Source organism: Siphateles boraxobius, unplaced genomic scaffold (assembly GCF_051911475.1).
Source record: "Siphateles boraxobius isolate OS27281-9 unplaced genomic scaffold, OSU_SipBor_1 5, whole genome shotgun sequence".
NCBI classification, from domain to species: domain Eukaryota; kingdom Metazoa; phylum Chordata; class Actinopteri; order Cypriniformes; family Leuciscidae; genus Siphateles; species Siphateles boraxobius.
In genome coordinates, this window is record NW_027509141.1 from 17,250,715 (window position 1) to 17,270,000 (window position 19,286).

The window sequence follows — 19,286 nt, forward strand, 5'->3', positions numbered from 1 at the left end:
GAGTCTCGCTGTATTGCTCAGGCTGCACTGCAGTGTCTATTCACAGGCGCGATCCCACTATTGATCGACACGGGGACTTTGACCTGCTCCGTCTCCGACCTGGGCCGGTTCGCCCCTCCTTAGACGACCTGGTGGTCCCGGGCTTCCCCAGAAGCACCATATCGATGCCGAACTTAGTGCGGACACCCGATCGACATAGTCCACTGCAGTCCAGAACCCCTGAGCTCAAGCGATCCTCCAGCCTCAGCCTCCCAGTATCTTGGATTACAGACGCGCGCCACTGCACCCGGCGAGAGCTGTGAGAATCAGCACTGATGCTGAATCTAGTGGCTCACAGCGCCATCTAGTGTATGAAAACAGATGATTAGGTTACAATAAAACAGGGTTAATTAAAGCTTTTTGAAATCTCCTTGGTGGCTTTTTTTAAGGGTAAGTGGGATGTTTTCTTTATAATTATTTGTTTTCAAATTCATGCTTGAATTTGATTTTGCAACAACATATAAAAAAAACAACAGCTGTTTAAACATATATAAGTTTTCTAAAACTTTCATTAAGAGTTATTGCATTTCATTATGCAATTAGAATAACAGTGTTTATTCAGAGCGCTCTATATGAAAGAAGACTGTTAGACTAGACTACCGTAAGCACAGTGAACTGAAGCTTTTTACAATCTCTTTTGTAGCGTTTATTGTCAAAGATAAGGATTTTCAGGATTGCATTAGAAAAACTGATGCCTCAGGTTGTTTGAGCAAAATCACACAATAACCGTTTAACCATAGCCAAAGTTTTAGACATAACTTTTCATAACGCATATAGGCTATACCAAGTGTATTTATCTTATGTGCTCTCATTCATTTTAACGCAACTTATTATTTTTCAATCAAACTGATTTTAGTTTAATAAATGAATCATTTGCTAGGCTATATAGGCTATCTTTACATATGTTGTTTTACGATTGTTGAATATAGGCTATGTATTATTATAATTGTAATATATTGACATCTAATAAACAATCTTGAAACACTAATTAAAAATAATGAATTGTTGCAGTAAATTTTTTTTTGACACTGTAACTGTGAACACAAAAGACTGAGTCTCGCTGTATCGCTCAGGCTGCACTGCAGTGCCTATTCACAGGCGCGATCCCACTACTGATCGACACGGGGACTTTGACCTGCTCCGTCTCCGACCTGGGCCGGTTCGCCCCTCCTTAGACGACCTGGTGGTCCCAGGCTTCCCCAGAAGCACCATATCGATGCCGAACTTAGTGCGGAGACCCGATCGACATAGTCCACTGCAGTCCAGAACCCCTGAGCTCAAGCGATCCTCCAGCCTCAGCCTCCCAGTATCTTGGATTACAGACGCACGCCACTGCACCCGGCGAGAGCTGCGAGAATCAGCACTGATGCTGAATCTAGTGGCTCACAGCACCATCTAGTGTATGAAAACAAAACCTCAGGTTATATGTGACCAGCTACAGTGCTTAGCATGGGTGTGTTCACTTATGCTAAGCACTGAACTGTATATCACCTTTAATAGCACAGTTTGTTTAGTTATATTTTCATAATTTCTAAATAAAATTAAAAAACGTTTAGATTCAGATGTTTCCTCACTATCCTTATTGCATCACTGTAAAATAAAATTCCTTGTGATTTGTTGTGCACAACCCTTTTTCTTTTGTCAAATCAACTTAATTAATGTGGTTCAGATAACATACAATTTTAAAATTCTGTTGATTAAACCAATCTTCTTCTTTGTATACTCAAATATTTAGTTTTCAATTAAAAAATAAAAGGCAACCAGGTTACTTTCTAAATTAAACCAACAATATAACCTATATATTTTTTTTTTTACATTTATCCTGAATTACGTAATCAGATTAAGAAAATAAGTACTTGTAATTATTTCAATTTAAAATCAGACATAATCAGACATCAGTTACTTTTTAATTGAGTAGGCCTATAATGTTATTCACAATAAATGACTGATTTTCCCTAATTCTTTTTTTTCATGTTTTAAATTTTCCTTTCTTAAAAAAGCATATCGCTTAAATACATTCGGATATTCGCAGACCAGTTAGTCAGGTGGCTCTAATAACATAGAAAATTAAGAAGCCACAAAGCATTTTACCACTTAATTTACAGTAATCATTTCACTTTGAAAGAGTATTTTCATTGCAACTTTGCGCATCAAATCAACTCCTGGCGAACACAGTAAGTAGGCTAATTTAAACATGCATCGCTATGTCTTCAGAAAGCTTTTGTCTTTCAAACACATTTTTATCATAGTTTTCTTATTTGAAATGTGTTTATTTTAATTTTTTTTACATGGTTTATTTAATTGTTAGTGTAGCTCCTTCACAAACCCCAGTTTGGGAAACCCTGACATAATTTATTTTTTAATGCACTTCATGTTGTTGATAAAGAATATATTTTTATATCAGCATGTTATTATCCTATTCAATTCAATGTGCTAAATGAGTTAGGTCAAAAGTATTCTAAAAGTATTTAAAATGTCCGATTATATTACCTAAAATGTGTATGGATTACGTTGGTAACTACATTTTTTGTCATGTAATTTGGAATCAATAACGGTCTACAATTTACAAGTAATTTGTAAATTACTTGTGTTTAAATGCTTGTAACCAGATGCATTTTATATTTTTTATCTATGTAATGAGATTTGTTTATGTTTATGTGTTGTAACTTTGATGTAAATTATCTATGTAAACTTAGCTGCCTATCTTGGCCAGGACACTCCCGAAAAAGAGATTTTAATCTCAGTGAGTCTTCTTTCCCGGTAAAATAAAGGTTAATTAAATTTACTCAGCACTGCCTGTAGTCTCACTCATTGATATATTACTGATTGGTATTTATTTCATTCTGCTTCTTATATAATATATATTTTATTTTTTACTGTACACTGCAATAATTTTATTGTTTGGAACATTTTCCCCGCTCAAGTTTATTATTATCATCATCATTATTCTTTTTCGTTTTCTGTATTCTTTTTATTTTTAATTGTGTGCGTAATGCTTATAATGTGCTTTTTTTGAAAAACTGAAAAATTGTTCAACCATGCTCACTCTTTGTTGCTTTTTAAGAATAAGCACACATTTCACACTCACTATTTTATTTCATTCGTTTGATAATAATGATTAACTTTCTAAATCCAAATCTCACAGGAGAATTCTGGTTATTTTTTGTAATGTTTGTCATTCCTGATCTGCTGTCCTCCTGTCCTACAGATGGCGCTGTGGCGCGCTATAATGGCATCACGTCCCGGAACGTGCAGAAGTCAACTCAACACCTGTAACAGAAAATTCCAAACATAAGGACGCCGACTTTCCTTCCTCATGGATTATTTTTGACAATGCACTGGTAACGTTAACTCAAAACAACACATGTCTGTGTTAATTACGAATAGTCATTTTGTTTCAGTTTCATAAAAACTAATGATACTGGGTTGCTAGCCAGCTAGCTGAATAGCTGTCTTATTCTTTTGTGCAAGTTTCAAGAATTAACGTTAGATGGCGTTTTAATTTGGTAAACACAGAGTGTATAACGTTAGTATATGGCATTGTGCAAATAATTTTGTAGGGTAACGTTATATGAAAAAAAAAGTCTTCTGTGGCTACACGGGTGTCTATTTTTAACATCGCTGTTATATACAAATACACCTTTAAATGGCATCTTTAAATTTCTGCTTTTACTTTCGACTGTTTATGAAACAAAATCTATCTAAAAGTCAAATTAAATATCTATTTTAAGACCGCATAGCATACGCCCTGAAACGAAGTTGCACAATTCGGTAATACGTTTTTACAGGTTCATTTGAATATGGGGTCTTGAAGCATATTTTTCTGACAGTACATGACCATGGCAATTGTGTGTGTGTGTGTGTGTGGCTGCTTAAAAATAGCTAGAGAGATATTTTAAGCAGTCAGTCCAGATGTATGACGTGATCAAATGGTGCCGTTTCACCATTATGCAAGGTTTAGGTTCAGAATGACTCTGGGGTGGAAGTCTCTTGGTCATGTGTTACAGGAAACTCATAACTCTAGTCTAAGGCTTTTCAAAACAACATTGTAATGAATCACACTTATGCAGATAACAATTTTTTTTTCCCAGATTACCAAATCCAGATGAACACTAGTGAGACAAACTAAGTGAGACTTTGTGTCACAGTGTATACAAAGAACAGCATATAGAATAGAAAACCACTCAAAAAACAATACAAACATCCCCTTCCAATTTCAAGTTCTTTTAAGCAGTCAGGTCCCTCATCTGACCTATAACAAAAAATAAAAACAATCAAATATACTTGCAATAAATGTGTGGCCACATTAGAAATATTTTGGTGGAATTTTGCAGACAATAAAAAGGTCCATTGTCAGTAGTGATAAGCACAGACGTCCCTTTCAAAGCAACAACTTGAACATTATCAAAATCTACATGGAGAACTTTTATTGTCCTCATGAGGGTGGATGGAGTTTTTAAAAAAAATACTTTTAAGAGTTCATCTCTCTGTGTTATTGTAATTAATGATAGTTAAAATGAAATGGTTTAGTTTTGTTTGATATATACTGCTGTTTGGGGACAAAAGCTTTTTTACCTTACTGTACTGTAAAAAAAAGCCTTAATATATAGCCTGCTTCTACTTTATCTGCTTTATTATTGTAATGGCTAAAACAAGTGCTAAGTATTAAAATAATGATTTATTATTTGAATATACTTTAAAACATAACTTATTTCTGTGATGCAAAGCTGAATTTTGATCAGCCATTACTCCAGTCTTCAGTGTCACATGATCCCTCAGAATATATATATTTTTTTATTTTATTTTTGATGATGAATAAAAAGTTTAAAAAAAAATAACAGTACTTATTTAAAATAGAAATCTTTCGTAACAATATACACTACATTCAAAAGTTTGGGGTCATTAGATTTCATTAAAGAAATAATAATTTTATACAGCAAGGATTTTGATTTGATTTATTAGACAAATTAGTAGTGAAAAATACACTCATTTGTCAAGGATTACAATAAAGTAAAAAAAAACTTATTTCCATTGTGGTCCTTGATGCAAAGCACCACTTCACTCCTAGAGACAGATTACCATGGCACTGCATACTGGTATATTTACAACACTACAATAAAAATACACATTACCAAACTATACATCATACTTAGACATCATACATCATAATTAGACATCCACCAAACATTAATACAAATAAGTCACTAATACAACTTATCCAATAACCAACTTCTGACTTTCGTGCTAAAACCAACCATATTTGACAAACTCTTTATATCTAGAGGCAGCTTATTCCATTCCTGGGCCCCTGAGTATTCAAAAGACCTTCAACCATACATTGTTCTAAAGCGACATAATGTAATGTCCATTAAACTCTGCCTAGTATTATAACAGTGTGTCTCACTTACCCTAGAGATACACATATTAAGATACGAAGGAGCTCTTTTATTAATTATCTTGTGTACCATCTTTAATTTAAAGTGAACAACTCTACTTTCTATAGGTAACCACTCAAGATGTCTAAAATGGGAGGCATCAACATGTGTAAAACTATTAAAACCTAAAACCAACCGTATCAATTTATTTTGAGATTTCTGTAACTTAACCAGCCAAAAACGAGACAAGTCATGCTTACAGCGGGGCTGGGGGCGGGTTTAGATGTGTCCTAAACATATTTTATGACCGCAAAGCCAGGAGAAACATTTGCAGAAACACGATGTAGTCCACCATTGTAATTATTATGCTTTAAGTTGGCGCAAGCGTTTCTAGCTTTTTTTAAATTTTATTTTTTTATTGAAAACATTATGTAAGCAAAGAAGAAAACAGTCAAAATATAGAACAAATAAACGGAAAGAAAAAAAGACACAAGACAGAGGTACATAACTAATCAGAAATGATTACATATCAAAGGAAAAGATTAAAAGACTTACTTATTTCAATTGTTTTTAAAGCCTTCATGGTACACAAGTTAGAGATAATCCCAAAATAATGTACTTGCTAGCGTTTCTGTATGGCGACGTACACAGTGACGTAACGACGTCGTTCGCTGGGCGCTCTAGTCAGTGGGAAAACAAACCGGTTCTGAGAAGGTTCGCAAGTTGAACCAACTCCGAACTAACTTTGAACCAGCACCAGTTCCGAACCAGTTCTTTTTTGGTGGAAAAGGGGTACCAGTTAAATAAGAGTTGAACCAGGCTATGACCATACTAGAAAAACCCATGACACTTAGTTTATCCAGTAATATTGTATGGTTCACTGTGTTGAAAGCTTTTTGAAGATCCATTAGTACCATTCCACACATTTTACCTTCATCAATCTGTTTTCTTTATCAAATCTGTTAAATAAAGTAAAGAAGTATCAGTCGAATAAGATCTTCTAAAACCTGATTTAAATCATAAATTAGTCCATTCTTACATGCATATTGATACATCTGTTTATGCACTATCTTTTCTAAAAGGATGTTAAATTGATAAAAAAGTGATAATAAAGATTTCTATTGTTAGAAAAGATTTCTATTTTGAATAAATGCTGTTCTTTTTAACTTTTTATTCATCAATGAATCCTGAAAAAAAGTATCACAGGTTCCAAAAAAAATTGAGCCGCAACTTAACCAATGTTTCCAACGTTGATAATAAATCAGCATATTAGAACGATTTCTGAAGGATCATGTGACACTGAAGACTGGAGTAATGATGCTGAAAATTCAGCTTTGCATCACAGAAATAAATTATATTTTAAAGTACTGTATTAGTTAACAAATTGTAAAGTTATAGGCTATTACATTTTGTTCCTGATATCCAGCCTTCTGGTGGGATCAGGATAATCTAAATTTTTTTGGAGATCAAAGGTATCCCAGTCCTATTAAAAGGTTTTAAACGCATAATGGTCTAGATCTAGATCAAATTTCTTTAGATAGATTTGTATTTTAAACAACCTATTTACATGATTTTATTCAATCCAATAGCTGAAATACAATACTTTTTTTTTCTTTTTTTTTTTTTGCTGGGCCCTGATGATACTAAACTAACTTGTATATTTGTTTGACTGCAGGCAGGTTACAGGTGTAGCTGGGGTCTGGCAGCAGTGACATGGCGCTGTGCTGGGGTGGTTTGTTGGTGTTGGCGGTCCTCTCCCGGGCCCTGGGCTCCCTGCAGCTTTCAGAGGAGCATTCTGTGCCAGAAGAATGGGCTCTGCTCCATGTCGTGCAAGGCCACATAGGGGCGGGAAACTACAGCTACCTGCGTCTCAACCACGAAGGAAGCATCATCCTGCACATGCAAAGCCTTAAAGGGGATGCGGATCTCTACGTCTCTGACAAGACGCTGCGGCCAAACTTTGATTCGTACAAGCTTCAGTCTACCACCTGCGGCCAGGATGTGGTGGTCGTCCCGGGGGATTTTCTTAGGCCTGTTGGAATCGGGATCTACGGACATCCCTCCTACATGGAGAGTGAGTTTGAGATGAAGGTGTTTTACGACCAGACTGCACTGAAAGAAGGTAAAATTGAGAAAAACTCTTATCCTTCAGATGAGACTCCTGGTCAGTCTCAACACTCTCAGGGCCCCGAGGATGTGATGGAAGAAGAGGAATCCATCCTTTGGACTATTCTAATTGGGATTCTTAAGATCATACTTGAAATTTTGTTCTGATTTTGATGTGCCAGCTGGCAAAATTTCACATTTGCCACAGTGTTCTTCCCATTTAGATCAAATAAAAAATTTTTTTGACAGTTTTTATAGAGGACTAGAAATGCTTTGTCTGAAGTTTTGTTTAAATATAGTGTGGCGCCTCAACCACTCTATAAGGATTATGTTCATTTCTGCCATAGTTTTCTTTATATGTCATCTAATTTGACTAACATTTATAATTTGCATATCAACACAACTGATTGCACTTGATATGTTAAACACAAGGTTCTTTCTTTTGACCTGATTTGTTCTCTTCTGACATTTTATTGATTGAGTTAAAAAAACAGATTTTTTTTTTGTCTTTTACTGACCTTGGGATGTAAATTCTAGGTTTTAAACTGCACTATGCAATCACACAAATCACCTTGTGATGAAGGTTGTACGGGTGTGCCTATTGTAAATTGTAGTCTGTTGGCTAATAAACAGCAAAAAAACTTCTGCACCTGTAGTTGTAAGATACAAATAAAAGAATCACTTATTTTTTGACAATTTCTCAGTGTTCAACATTACTAAGGATTGTGTTCAGCTTTTGTGTTATATATGTGTTTTTGTGCAAATAACCAGGTGGGGTTTCCATTTGAAAAATACTAACGAGTGAGCTAGGTAAAAACGGTAATTTAGGTTTGGTCACTGTTAATATAGTATGGTATTCCATGAATACTTAATTAGATACAGTTGTGTCTCTGAATAAATCACATCAACTATATTATAACTACATTATTGTTGTTTTAGAAACAATGTACAGTAAGTATATTATTTTAGAATGTGAAGATACCTGTATAGACAATAACATATGATGCCCATCTCAATCTATGTGTAAATATTAGAATACTATAACCGTTCAAAAGTTTGGGATTGGTAAGATTTTTTATGGTTTTAAGATGTGACCCTGAAGGCTGGAATAATGGCTGATGAAAATTCAGCTTTTATTTTACAAAAATAAATAATATTTTAAAGTATATTAAAATCGAAAACCATTATTTTAAATTGTAATGACATTTCACAATATTACTGTTTTTTAATCAAATAAATGCTGCCTTGGTGAGCATAATATGCGGTTCTTTTTAACTTTTTATTCATCAATGAATCCTGAAAAAAAAATATTACAGGTTCTAAAAAAACATTAGGTAGCAAAACTCTTTCTAACATTGATAATGATAATAACGGAATATCAAATCAGCATATTAGAAAGATTTCTGAAGGAACGTGACGACAACGCAGCTTACGTCATATGAGGGCGACGGAAGTGTTCGCACACCATCACGACCTTCCTGGCAGGGAAACCAAATAATGTAAGAAGCTGAAATTATAACAGCAGTGGTTTTAGTATTTATTTTATTCAGCCCGTATCATGTTTCGTGCCACGTTGGCAATATGTGGAAGAACGGTTGTTAAAAGGGTAAGTGTGCACGTGCAATTCATCATGTTAAACGCTTGTGCATACTATATTTCTGTTCATGCTGATACACACTGACTAGTTAAACCATGATTTGTCTCAAACCAGTTCATCTCATCGGTTTCTGGAGAAAGCGCGCTTCCATCAAATCTGCGACTCCCATCAAATCTCATCGGAGTCGCAGGACAAAGTAGGCAAAGCTTTGTTTATTTAATAAAGAATTTTAATGCATTCTTCTTCTGAGAAGAAAAAGTCTCTGGCTTTGAAGTGTTTTCAGCTTTAAACTCCTACTTACATCCTTGAGTTAAAAGTATACCACGGTAAAAAAAAAAAGATTTTTACAAATATACCATAGTTACAGAACAGCTGCCACAATGAAACTGAAAACTTTCTTTTACCCATTATTATCTATAAAGCTATTCAACCAAATGGCAGATGGAGCGCAAGGACAACCTATATTAATTTAATATAGTTTCACAGTAATAAAAACTGAAGTAATTGAAGGTTGGCTTCCATGCTAAATTTTTGTATGTTGTCAATGAAAGTGCAACAATGTCATTTTAAAATGCATGTGGCGTGTGTTTTCATCGAACTGAGCGTGTCTGAACTCTTGTTTCAGAGAGGGCTCCTCCATCTGGCTCTGATCTTCCAGTTCTGCGCAGATGTGACGCTGATATCCCAGCTCACCTGGCACCCACTCAAACGTGGCTCGAGTCTTTGGCCAGTCTTGACAGTGAACCGCTTGGTGTGGTTGACCTACACCCTGATGTCTTCTCAGTGCCTGTTAGGTAAACCATTTAATCCTCTGAAGGATTTCAGGATGGAGTTATGCTGCAAACAAATGCAATTCTTTCTGTTCCTATTAATAGGTTGGACATTCTCCATGCTGTAGAGGTCTGGCAGCGTAATTTCAAACGAATAGTAAGTAACCCTGAGGAGCATTTTATGTTTTCCGGTTTGGACTTGTGCATTAAGATACTGTCCAAATCATGTTCTATGAACCTCAGTATATTGAATTATAGCGAATGAAATAAACATGTAATGTGAATACTGTAGAGCCATGCAAAAGTCAAGTCCAGAGCTGAAGTCAGCGGTGGAGGCAGGAAACCTTGGAAACAAAAAGGAAGTGGACGGGCACGACATGGAAGCATTCGTTCTCCACTATGGAGGGGAGGTGAGATATAATTTGAGTTCAGTTTTAAACGCATAGATGTTTGATAATATATAGCAGTGAACCCTCTGAATCACTAAACACATGCTTCTCTTGCACATTCAGGAGGAGTAGCTCATGGTCCACGAGGACCAACCAGCTATTATTACATGTTGCCCATGAAGGTGCGGGTGCAAGGGCTGAAAATCGCCCTAACTGCCAAACTGGCTCAGGTGAGGGGGGGGGGGGGGGGGGCTGCGCTCTAAAAGTCTTGCTTGCTTTGTAATGCACTTAAGTATAATGCTGTTTTAGTATTTAATATTTTGTAGGTTTTTAACTTTTAAATGTTCAGTTGTCATTTCAATTTTGAGTATTAGTTATTTTCTAAAGATATATTTTTATAGTTCTATTTAGCTTTTACCCAGCAAACATTTGGACGTTTAATTACCGTTGAAAAGACTCTTGGGTATTTTTTATTTGGTTTAGCTTTAATGATTTTAGGACTTCTTAAATCTTGAGTTCCTTAAACTTTTTATTTTAAATGTAATTATTTTATTTCAGCTTTATTTCAAATAACAAACATTTTTTTTGATAGTTTTAGTTAACAGTAGCAAAACTGATGTGCTTGTCAATAAGTGGTTTGGTTCATAAATATTCTGTTAGACAAAATAGTCTCATTATTTTTTCAGGATTACCTTCATATTGTGGACTCACTGGAGATTCCCACTCTAGACCCCCACTATCTCCAGGACCTGGTCAAACACAGACAGTGGGGGGATTCAGTCCTCATCGTTGACGTGTAAGTCTGCAATAATGGATGTAAATGCCATTGCAAACCTGATATACATATTTGTTTCCTTAAAGCAGTGCTTCTCAATTATTTTCTGTTACACCCCCCCCTAGGAAGAAGTAAACATTTCGCACCCCCCAACTCTCCGCCGCGACTTTAAATAGTATAATTTGTCTATAAAATTGTTATAAGTACACCTCTGCATAACATTGCATTCTTATTAACATTATAGAAAAGAAAAAAGAAATATAGATCAACTTACAACAAAGAATAACTTTATTAACATTATTTTTTAGTCTATAACAGAAAAGACTTAAAGTGCATCAATTTGCCTGAAATTAAAAAAAATTCAATCCTTATTTAAACTGTAAACATTTTTGACCATTTGATACTGAAAAATAAAATAAAATGTAACCAATAAATAATAATAAATTCAAGTTGATCAGCAACATTAACTCAGGAGCACAATATATAAAACACTTTGACCTATAAAACAAAAATGAATAAAACAATTTTGTGCTGATTTTTATTTATTTTTTATCAGAAAGAGTAAGTCGGGATTAATTGTTACAATGAGCACGTTTTGCAGTGCACAGCTTTTCGAAGCTTGGTTTGAAGCATGATACTGCAACTCTCAGCTCTCGTTTTCGCTGAAAAAACTCAAGCGGCTTATCAGCGTGATTGGGGTGTAACGTCTTTAAGTGACGCTTTCATTTATTTGGCTTCATGCTGTCCGCAGCCAACATTTTTAGACACAGTAAACATACCGGTCTTTCCACGTCTCCCACCGTAGTCAAGAGTGAAGCCAAGCGGTACATACGCTTCGTCATATTTCCTCGTCTTAGCTTTCGGGAGACTTACGTTTGTCTCATTATCTCCGTCTCTCTTTTCATCTCTGTTAAATATTTTCCATGGTGTCTCTTAAGGGTTTGTAATCTGAACTTCATATCTCCTGCTCCAAAAAAAAAAAGCATGTTCCCCGGGGTCACACATTTCATTAAAAAGGTATTAATTTGTGAAACGACATGAGGGTGAGTCAATTTTTGGGTTTAAGTAATTTCTTATTTTTTGCATGCTTGCATTCTAGAAGTGAAGAATTCCCTCAGAACATTCTCAAGGCAACTGAAAATCTGCAAACAGTGAATATTATTCCAGCTATAGGTAAACAAACTAACCACATTATAAGCGCACATTTATTGTAGATCAAACATAAGGGAATGTGGCTTTTGTATTAAAGCTTCTACGAGGTTGAAAAACATGCAATTTGTATATTTTTACAGGTCTAAACGTCCACAGCATGTTGAAACACGAGAGCCTGGTTCTCACTCTGGAAGCTGTAAAATTTCTTGAAAAGAAGCTTCTTTGGCATGATGTGCGTTACACTCCCCTGTATCCCTTTAAACTCCCATACAGAGACCTGCCATGAACACTGCACTGATTTCACAGTATTAAAATGTTTATTTCATAAAAACAGTGATCAAGTTGTCTCATTTCACATATTCCACATGGTAAAAAAAAAATCAATATCATATGAATAAATAATAACATTAAGAGTATATAAAAGATAAGGCATCGGTGGAACATTCTTCATCTCAGGGATAGGAGATTTTTGTTGGGATAATGCCGTGTGCTAAATCATGGCGGATCTCCCATCTTAGAGCAGATCGCTTCTTTTCTGTTGGAACCACATAATTGTTGGGGATGAATGTCTTCTGAGGTCTTGTCTGTAGAGACAAGAAGAAAAAAAAGAATCCAGATTGAAAGAATCCAGGCAGTCCTTTCCAAAAGATAAATATATATATATATATATGTGTGTCTTACTGGTGGAGGCTGATACATGAGTTGTTCCTGAGAAAAATAAATAAAATATTGTAATAAAAATCAAACTTGCATACATTAATACTCTTGTTTTTCTTAGCAAGCAGCCACTACTAAAACCAGTAGTACCCTGATGGCCCAGTGCAGCTCCTTCCTGCTCTTCTCTCCTGGAGGTTTAAACATCTCCCAGTCCTGCTTATATTGCAAATACCTGATAAAGCAGTCAAACACATTTAGATCAATGTTACAATCAGTTTGTGGTGTTCAGTCAGTGGGTTATCACATTTCTAGTGTAAATCCTTAAAGTATCATGAGATCTTTAACAGCAACTGTAAAAGCCTAAACCAATCACAAGAGATTCAAGTCTTGAATCGTTCATTTATGAAGATCAATGATGCCATACTTTGCCACTGGATCAGTTTTCTTTAAGTTCCTCGTGTGAGGATGATCAAAAACTGGCCGTATAACTGTGAAGAGAATCGGATTCTGTAAATGCATGCAGAATGACAGTCATGGGTCAAAGAAACAGGTATGATTTGAAACTAAACGTGAAAAATGGAACTTACATGACTTTGGACGAGGGCGAATGTCACTCTCGCTGTGTGATCGTGTCTGTTGGAGGACGAGGGCGTAGAATTTAGTAGGGACGCTAGGGTCATGTCCTTACCTATATCTAGTGACTACTGAATTGTCCCTAGCAATAACTTTGATCAAACAATTAAAATATATTTATATGCAACCAATGTTGTTGCGATTTTGTCGCATCTGAAATGGGTCATACCACTGGCACTGACATAACCTGATAAGTCAAAGTGAATAAGTTAGAAAACTGCGTGCACTCTTTCAAGGACACGCATTTAATGCATGAACAGAGAATATAAGGTAAGTGTTTAAGTTTATCCTCTTTAACTTAAAATATTAGATCTTTAAAATATTTTTTTAAATATGCGCGATTTATCTGTCAAACAGATACGCGTGAAATTTGTTTTCGTTTTTTTATAGCAACAGTAGATTCCTTGTCTCGCTTTCTATCATAATTTTCATTGAATCAATTTATTTTTAATATATAAATGAAGCTGACAGCCTCATGGGCAACAGCGCTCCAACATATAATCAGAGTTTGAGTCCCGGCTCGGGGACCTTTCACCATCCTGTCCCATATCCTCCCACTTTGCTTCCTGTCGATCACCTATAATGTCACCATAATTTCAATAAAGGCAAAAATGCCAAATATAAATCTATAAACAAACAGCGTCATTAACTATGTAATTAGCACCTTGCCTGTAAGTCCTCTAAATACATTATATGTATGTACTCTGATGTAGACTACTCTAAAGTTAAAGTCTCTGTTATGCCTCCTTGTCTTCATTCCTTACCTTTATAATATAACATCTTTTCCGCTACAACATCACCCGCGTTAACCCTAACTTAAAACCTGGATTTCAACTCGGAACTGGACCAACTGGAGGATTACATTGACCATCACTTCAACAGACTCTGTAACGTTGCAATGGGCCGATCAAGCAAAGCCAAAAAACCACGCACCTCGGATTCACCCTTATCAACCGATTCACCGCCGTCACCAACATCACCAGCTTCCACGCCGATCAAAACAAACTGCTGTTCCGACGTACTCTTATCAATCAACGAGCGCTTAGCTAACCTGGAATCTAGACTCTCCCTAATCGAAGTACTGCACAAAGAATTTCAAAACCTCCGCCACAGCCTGGAATACAGTCAACAACAAGTCGATTCGCTCACTGAAGAAAACAAATCACTGAAAAGCTCCGTGGACACACTCACTACAAAACTCTCAACAGTAAACAGTCAACTTACCTCCGTCACCGCTGAGAACAAAGCCATGCAAGAAACCATCCTGGATATACAGTCACGCAGTATGAGAGACAATCTAATCTTCTCCGGCATCCCTGAATCATCCACCGAGGACCCCGAAAAATCTGTTAAGGACTTCCTGATCAACCAGCTCAAATTTTCACCCGAGACTGTAGAGCACATCACTTTCCATCGCGTTCACCGTTTAGGACAGAAACACATCAACTCCACCCGTTCCCGCCCCATCATCGCCAAATTTGAACACTTCAAACAAAAAGTACTGGTACAGCGACAAGGACGACAGCTCAAAGGGACTCATTACGGACTCAACGATCAATATCCACAAGAAATCATCCGCAGACGTAAGCTACTTTTCCCCATCCGTAGGACAATGATCAATCAAGGTAAAAAAGCAATCATCACAGTGGACAAATTATATATTGATGGACAATTATTTAGAGACAAAGACACTACTCCCTGGCTTTACTAATAATTGAAAATAGCAATGTAACATTTCCAATCCGTTTATGCTCAATTTATAGTCAATTCATAATCTTCATATTCTTTCATTAACCCAATTGCACCACACACGCACATTGTATTCTAAATGCACCTAAATAGCCTTGCTCACTGTTTATATGTTCTGTATTTGTTGTTTATAGGTATCCCTGTTTTATTTGTCATTTGTTGTTTATTTGTTGTTTATAGGTATCCCTGTTTTATTTGTCATTTGTTGTTATAGATTTACACACACACACACACACACACACACACACTCAACCACATTCACATCCACACACACAGACTTATATTCACACAAGGTAACTATGAAATATACATTATAGGTTCATGCATTTGAAATTCATAACTTGGAATATTCGTGGTGTTGGTTCACAAACAAAAAAAAATAAAGTTTTAAATTACCTAAAAAATACACAAGCGGATATATGTCTAATACAGGAAACACACCTCTCTCAATATACACAGAACAGCTTAAAAACTACACATTTTAACCACTGTTTTTCCTCCCACTATAATTCAAAACAAAGAGGAGTATGCATCTTAATAAACAAAAAAATACAGTTTAACCACCATACAACCATTTCAGATCATGAAGGCCGTTTTATCATTATTAACATTTCAATCAATAATAATCCAATTACAATTGGCAACATTTATGGGCCAAACTCTGATGATTCCTCCTTCTTTGTAAATTTCTTCTCTTCTCTTTCAAACATTTCTAACGGTCCAATAATTATAGGGGGAGACTATAACACTGTAATCAATCCATCACTTGACAGGTCAAAACACACAGGAAAATCTGGGCAATCTTCCAAAACAATAAAACAGTTCATGAGTGATTTTGGTCTTTGCGATGGTTGGAGGCTACAACACCCACTTGCCAGAGAATACACCTTTTATTCTAATGTCCACCAAACCTACTCCCGCATTGATTTCTTTCTAACCAGTAATTCAATCATACCAAATATTTTAGAAACCAAAATACATCCGATCATTATTAGCGACCACTCTGCGGTAACTCTGACATGGAACCTATCTGCAATACAAAAGCACCCCACCAGATGGCGTTTTAATACATCACTCTTGAAAGATCCAGAATTTGACAGCTACTTCAAGAGAGAGTGGACATCCTTCCTTGAAATAAATGACTCTCCAAAGTCATCAGCATCGCTACTCTGGGAAACATGGAAAGTAGTTTTACGGGGGAAAATTATTCCATATTCAGTACATAAAAAAAAAAAGGACAGAGAAAGAGAAACCCAACTGGAAGAAAGAATAAAAGAATTAGAAATTTTACATGCAAATAATCAATCAGAAAGCATCTATAAAGAAATTAGAGAAAAAAAAATATTGCTCAATGAAATAATAAACAAAAGAAACCAGTTTCTGATTCACAGGCTCCGTCAAGAAACTTTTCACCATAGCAATAAATCCGGAAAATATTTAGCCAGTCAAATTAAAAGAAATAAAGAAAGAACAGCCATAACCTCCATCAGAAACTCGGCAGGGAAGCTAACCAACTCACCAGTTGAAATAAACAAGATATTTCAAGATTACTATACAAAATTATACTCATCTGATCTTGATCCAAACCAAGAAGACATAACCCAATTCCTCGATAACACCATTCTACCAAAACTCAACATGGAACAAATAAACACACTAGAATCACCAATCACTGAAAAAGAACTTCATTCCGCATTGAAAAGCATGCAAAATAATAAAGCACCAGGTCCGGATGGCTTCCCTGCTGAGTTCTATGAACATTTTTGGTCAACTTTATACCCACTATTTAGCAGAACAATAACAGACATAAAACATAACGCAAAATTCCCTTCCCACATGAATACAGCACTTATATCACTCATCCCTAAACCTAACAAAGACCACACCTTCACATCCAACTATCGTCCTATCTCACTTATGAATGTCGACATAAAAATTATTAGCAAAGCACTAGCCCATAGAATTGAACAAATTATACCGTATATAATCCATCCTGATCAGACCGGCTTCATAAAAGGTAGACATGCATCTAATAATACCCGCAGATTATACAACTTAATGCACTACTCATCAGTACAACAGAAAGATACTCTCATTACCACATTAGACGCCGAAAAAGCTTTCGATAGGGTCAACTGGAAATTTTTATTCACCACGTTACAAAAATTCGGCTTTGGAGAGTCGTTTATTAACTGGATCAAGATTTTATACACATCACCATCGGCCACAGTAACAACGAACGGACTAACATCACAAAGCTTCACACTGCACAGGGGAACGAGGCAGGGATGTCCACTCTCTCCATCCCGATTCACCATTTTTATTGAACCTTTAGCAGCAGCTATCCGTCAAAACCCAGCAATCAAAGGTATTGAAACACCACAACAAACACATAAAATCTCACTCTATGCAGATGATATCCTACTATATATACAAGAACCCCTAACATCTACTCAAGAAATAATTAAAACAATTCAGTCCTTCTCAAAAATATCCGATTATGCAATAAACTGGAATAAATCTTCCACCCTCCCTTTACATAAAACCAAATGGGATGTGGCTCCCCAGCAATCACCAATACCTATTTGTCAAGATCACATCACTTACTTAGGCATTAAGATTTCCTCCAGACTGTCAGAGTTGGTAACACTCAACTTCACACCATTGCTAAAAAAAATAGAAGACGACTTGCTCAGATGGCTCAATCTCCCAATCTCCATAATCGGCAGGATAGCAGCAATAAAAATGACGATTTTACCGAAAATTAATTACCTATTCTCAATGATTCCAACCCACCCCACACTCACCTGGTTTAAATCACTAGACTCCATTATAACTCGCTTCTACTGGAAAAATAAAACGCCAAGGATAAAACTCACTACACTTCAAAAAAGTAAGGTTCAAGGAGGACTAGAAGCACCAAATTTCCAATATTACTCAATGGCTAACCAACTGCAATACATATACAAATGGATTCGCCCCACCCAATCTGATATTGTATGGCTAGATATAGAACAATCATTATGCAAAGAATTAAATATAGCTGACATACCATTCCTCACCAAATCAATTAAACAACACACATGTTTTAAGGCAGTAACTATAGCCACCACTCTGACAGCCTGGTGGAAATTTCACCAAATCACTAATTCTACATTAGCTCCATCTAACCTCACCCCACTGTGGAACAACCGTGACTTTATAAGCAATAAAAAAACATTGAACTTTCACACATGGGCGGAAAAGGGTATCACCCACATTAAGCATATTTTCAAATCTAACACATTTAGACCATTTCCGGAACTGGCCCAGGAGTATGGCATCGGGAACAACGAATTTTTAAAATACCTACAACTCAAATCTTCTGTTCTGACAAAAATAAACATCAGAGACACAAATTTAGAACTTCCACCGGCAATATCAGACTTGGTCAACATTTCCTCTCCAAAGAAACTTCTCTCTAAAATATACAAAATGATCTCAAATCAACTTCAGACCATATACTTACCAACAATAAAATGGGAAAACGATCTATCAATAGCCCCTGATGCCAACTTCTGGACCCAAATCTGTAAAAACATCTATCACATGTCCAAAAATTCGAATCTTCAGTTAATACAATACAAAATACTTCACAGAACGCATTACACGGGCAATAGATTAGCTAAAATGGGATTCACATCAGAAATTTGCACACATTGCAATCAAAATTCTACAGATACATACATTCATGCAACCTGGCACTGCACTCCAATCAAACACTTTTGGGAAGAGGTCACACAGGCACTATCAACTATAGTTGGCTGCCACATCCCAATGTCGCCTTCCCTTTGCTTGCTGGGGGACCTCACAATAATAACTGATAAAACCATAAACTCTAAAATACTCCTCACAGCTCTAGCCATCGCCAAGAAAACTATCCTCATGAACTGGAAAACCAGAAATAAATTACACATTAACATCTGGAAAAATCTTATAACAGACTTCATGGCAATGGAACTCGCATCTCCCCTTCATAATAACACATCTGAAACTGATCCCTGC

General features: G+C 36.0%; 3 protein-coding genes across 3 annotated transcripts in view; 2 read left to right on the forward strand and 1 right to left on the reverse strand.

The window, feature by feature from the left end:
* The first annotated feature begins 3,258 nt into the window (after window positions 1–3,258).
* cunh6orf120 (chromosome unknown C6orf120 homolog) lies at window positions 3,259–8,210 on the forward strand. The gene is made up of 2 exons (XM_077202980.1): window positions 3,259–3,380; window positions 7,090–8,210. Exon 2 carries the CDS (start codon window positions 7,128–7,130, stop codon window positions 7,686–7,688), a length of 561 nt encoding a protein of 186 aa, XP_077059095.1. The 5' UTR covers window positions 3,259–3,380; window positions 7,090–7,127; the 3' UTR covers window positions 7,689–8,210.
* Window positions 8,211–8,951: 741 nt separating this feature from the next.
* Window positions 8,952–12,534, forward strand: mrpl4 (mitochondrial ribosomal protein L4). Its single transcript, XM_077202982.1, has 9 exons — window positions 8,952–9,126; window positions 9,232–9,313; window positions 9,743–9,911; window positions 9,993–10,044; window positions 10,180–10,297; window positions 10,400–10,506; window positions 10,963–11,072; window positions 12,151–12,224; window positions 12,344–12,534. The coding sequence occupies exons 1-9, from the start codon at window positions 9,079–9,081 to the stop codon at window positions 12,487–12,489; spliced, it is 906 nt and encodes a 301-aa protein (XP_077059097.1). The 5' UTR covers window positions 8,952–9,078; the 3' UTR covers window positions 12,490–12,534.
* Window positions 12,535–12,605: 71 nt separating this feature from the next.
* hyls1 (HYLS1 centriolar and ciliogenesis associated) overlaps window positions 12,606–19,286 on the reverse strand; it is a 12,158-nt gene continuing 5,477 nt past the window's right edge. Inside the window, exons 3-7 of the mRNA XM_077202981.1 lie at window positions 13,448–13,493; window positions 13,285–13,348; window positions 13,011–13,092; window positions 12,885–12,911; window positions 12,606–12,787 (exon numbers count right to left, since the gene is read on the reverse strand). Of these exons, the coding sequence (XP_077059096.1) occupies window positions 12,656–12,787; window positions 12,885–12,911; window positions 13,011–13,092; window positions 13,285–13,348; window positions 13,448–13,493 (351 nt within the window). The 3' untranslated portion in view covers window positions 12,606–12,655. The remainder of the gene's footprint in view (window positions 12,788–12,884; window positions 12,912–13,010; window positions 13,093–13,284; window positions 13,349–13,447; window positions 13,494–19,286) is intronic.